At 68.6% G+C, this 2238-nt stretch overlaps 1 protein-coding gene across 1 annotated transcript; it reads left to right on the top strand.

Annotated features, from left to right (window-relative positions):
* Nucleotides 1–492: 492 nt before the first annotated feature.
* On the top strand, nucleotides 493–1668 carry TPBGL (trophoblast glycoprotein like; the record flags this gene model as incomplete). The annotated part of the gene is made up of 1 exon (XM_081154223.1): nucleotides 493–1668. The coding sequence occupies exon 1, from the start codon at nucleotides 496–498 to the stop codon at nucleotides 1666–1668; it is 1173 nt and encodes a 390-aa protein (XP_081010349.1). The 5' UTR covers nucleotides 493–495.
* Between the last annotated feature and the right edge of the window lie 570 nt (nucleotides 1669–2238).

Raw genomic sequence — 2238 nt, 5'->3', positions numbered from 1 at the left:
GAAGTGGGGGAGATGAGGGGGCTGCAAGTGGAAACCCGAGAGAGCCAAACTTCTCAGCAGACCAGAGCCGGAGAGGAGGGAAGTGAAATCACAGCAGCCAAAAGCCCAGATTCTCGGGAGCCTCCAACCCCGCCTCTCCGCAAGGAGGGAGCGGAGACTCTGCTGGGGGCGGAGGAGGAGGCCGGGAGGCGGGGAGGGGGGAGGCAAACCCTGCCCACTCGGCTCGGAGCCCGGAACGGCCGCGGAAGCCTGAGGCCAGCGCGCAGGGTGAGTAGGGCACCGGGGGCGGGGGGCTCTGCTCCCCGCCTGACCCCTCTCACCTCAGCCAGGAAAGTGAAGGTTCCTCGGATTTTAGAACCAAAGGACCGACCGACCGCGACTGCCAGCCTCTTCAGGTCAAGGACTTGCCCCACCCGCCCCCCTCCCCGCCCCCCAGGCGCTCCGAACTCACTGGTGAGCTTGGCGGCCCAGGCGCTGGATGCGGGGGCAGCCGCGATGGCTCCCCGCGCGGGACAGCCGGAGCCAAGGGGGCCGCTGCTCCCGGGGCTGCTGCTCTTGGCTGCGGCGCTAAGCCAGCCCGCCGCGCCCTGTCCCTTCCAGTGCTACTGCTTCGGCAGCCCCAAGCTGCTGTTGCGCTGCGCGTCGGGCGCAGAGCTCCGGCAGCCGCCGCGGGACGTGCCGACCGACGCGCGCAACCTCACCATCGTGGGCGCCAACCTGACTGTGCTGCGCGCGGCAGCCTTCGCTGGCGGGGACGCGGATGGCGAGGAGGCGGGGGCCGGTGGTGGCGTGCGCCTGCCGTTCCTGACCGCGCTGCGCCTCACGCACAACAACATCGAGGTGGTGGAGGACGGCGCCTTCGACGGGCTGCCCAGTCTAGCGGCGCTCGACCTAAGCCACAACCCGCTGCGCGCCCTGGGCGCCGGCGCTTTCCGTGGGCTCCCGGCGCTGCGCTCGCTGCAGCTCAACCATGCGCTGGCACGGGGCGGCCCCGCGTTGCTGGCCGCGCTAAACGCAGCGCTCGCCCCACTTGACGAGCTGCGCCTTCTGGGCCTGGCGGGCAACGCGCTGAGCCGCCTGCCGTCCGCTGCGCTGCTCCGGCCGCGCCTCGAGCAGTTGGACGCGCGCCTCAACGCGCTGGCCGGCCTGGGCCCCGACGACCTGCGCGCGCTGGAGCGCGATGGTGGCCTGCCCGCGCCTCGCCTCCTGCTTGCGGACAACCCCCTGCGCTGCGGCTGCGCCGCGCGCCCCCTGCTGGCCTGGCTGCGGAACGCCACGGAGCGCGTCCCGGACGCGCGGCGCCTGCGATGCGCCTCCCCGAGGCAGCTGCTCGACTGGCCTTTCCTGGACCTGGACGAGGCGCGGCTGCGCTGCGCTGACCGCCACGCCGAAGGTCGCGGGGAAGAAGTAGAACTCACCGGCCCGGAGCTGGAAGCCTCCTACGTCTTCTTCGGGTTGGTGCTGGCGCTCATCGGCCTCATCTTCTTAATGGTGCTCTACCTAAACCGCCGCGGCATCCAGCGCTGGATGCGCAACTTGCGCGAGGCCTGCCGGGACCAGATGGAGGGCTACCACTACCGCTACGAGCAGGACGCCGACCCGCGCCGCGCCCCCGCCCCCGCCGGCCCCGCCGGCTCCCGCGCCACCTCCCCCAGCTCGGGCCTCTGAGCTTCGCCCGCTGGAGGTTGGGGGTGTCCCTGCCAGCGGGACTTTACTGGGGCTACCTGGCCCGAAGCAGTGGATATGGGACACCGGCGAGCTTGAGGCTTTTGAGACCTGCCCCTGACTGGCCTGAGACCTTTGGATTCTGCCATCACCTCCCCCCCACACACATTCACACACGGAGGCCCCAAGCTGTACCCCCTTCTTACCAGCCTCTGAGAGCCCTCATCAGCAAAGACCCAGAGACACCGCTTCTGATTCCAGAAGCCCTACCCACCCGTTCTAGGCTCTGGACCCATCAACCGCCCCCTCCCCCTTTAAGACCCACCCAGACACCTTGTCTTAAAATCCAAAAGCCCTGAGATTGCCTCTACCACCCGATTCTTTGAGCCCTGGCCTCTCAATGGGATACATCACCCTAGACTTCATGGGCCCCCATCTCCAGCTCGGAGCCCTCAGTTCCCTTCCCAGAGCTTGGACCCTCACACCCCATTCTGGTTTCAGAAGCAGAGCATCCCCACGAAAAGGTTTTTGTGGCCTTCGAGCCTTTTTTCTCATACCAGGGCTCTGACCCCG

This window comes from Miniopterus schreibersii (genome assembly GCF_964146895.1).
Source record: "Miniopterus schreibersii genome assembly, chromosome: 12".
NCBI classification, from domain to species: domain Eukaryota; kingdom Metazoa; phylum Chordata; class Mammalia; order Chiroptera; family Miniopteridae; genus Miniopterus; species Miniopterus schreibersii.
This window is presented reverse-complemented; position numbering and strand designations above follow the sequence as displayed.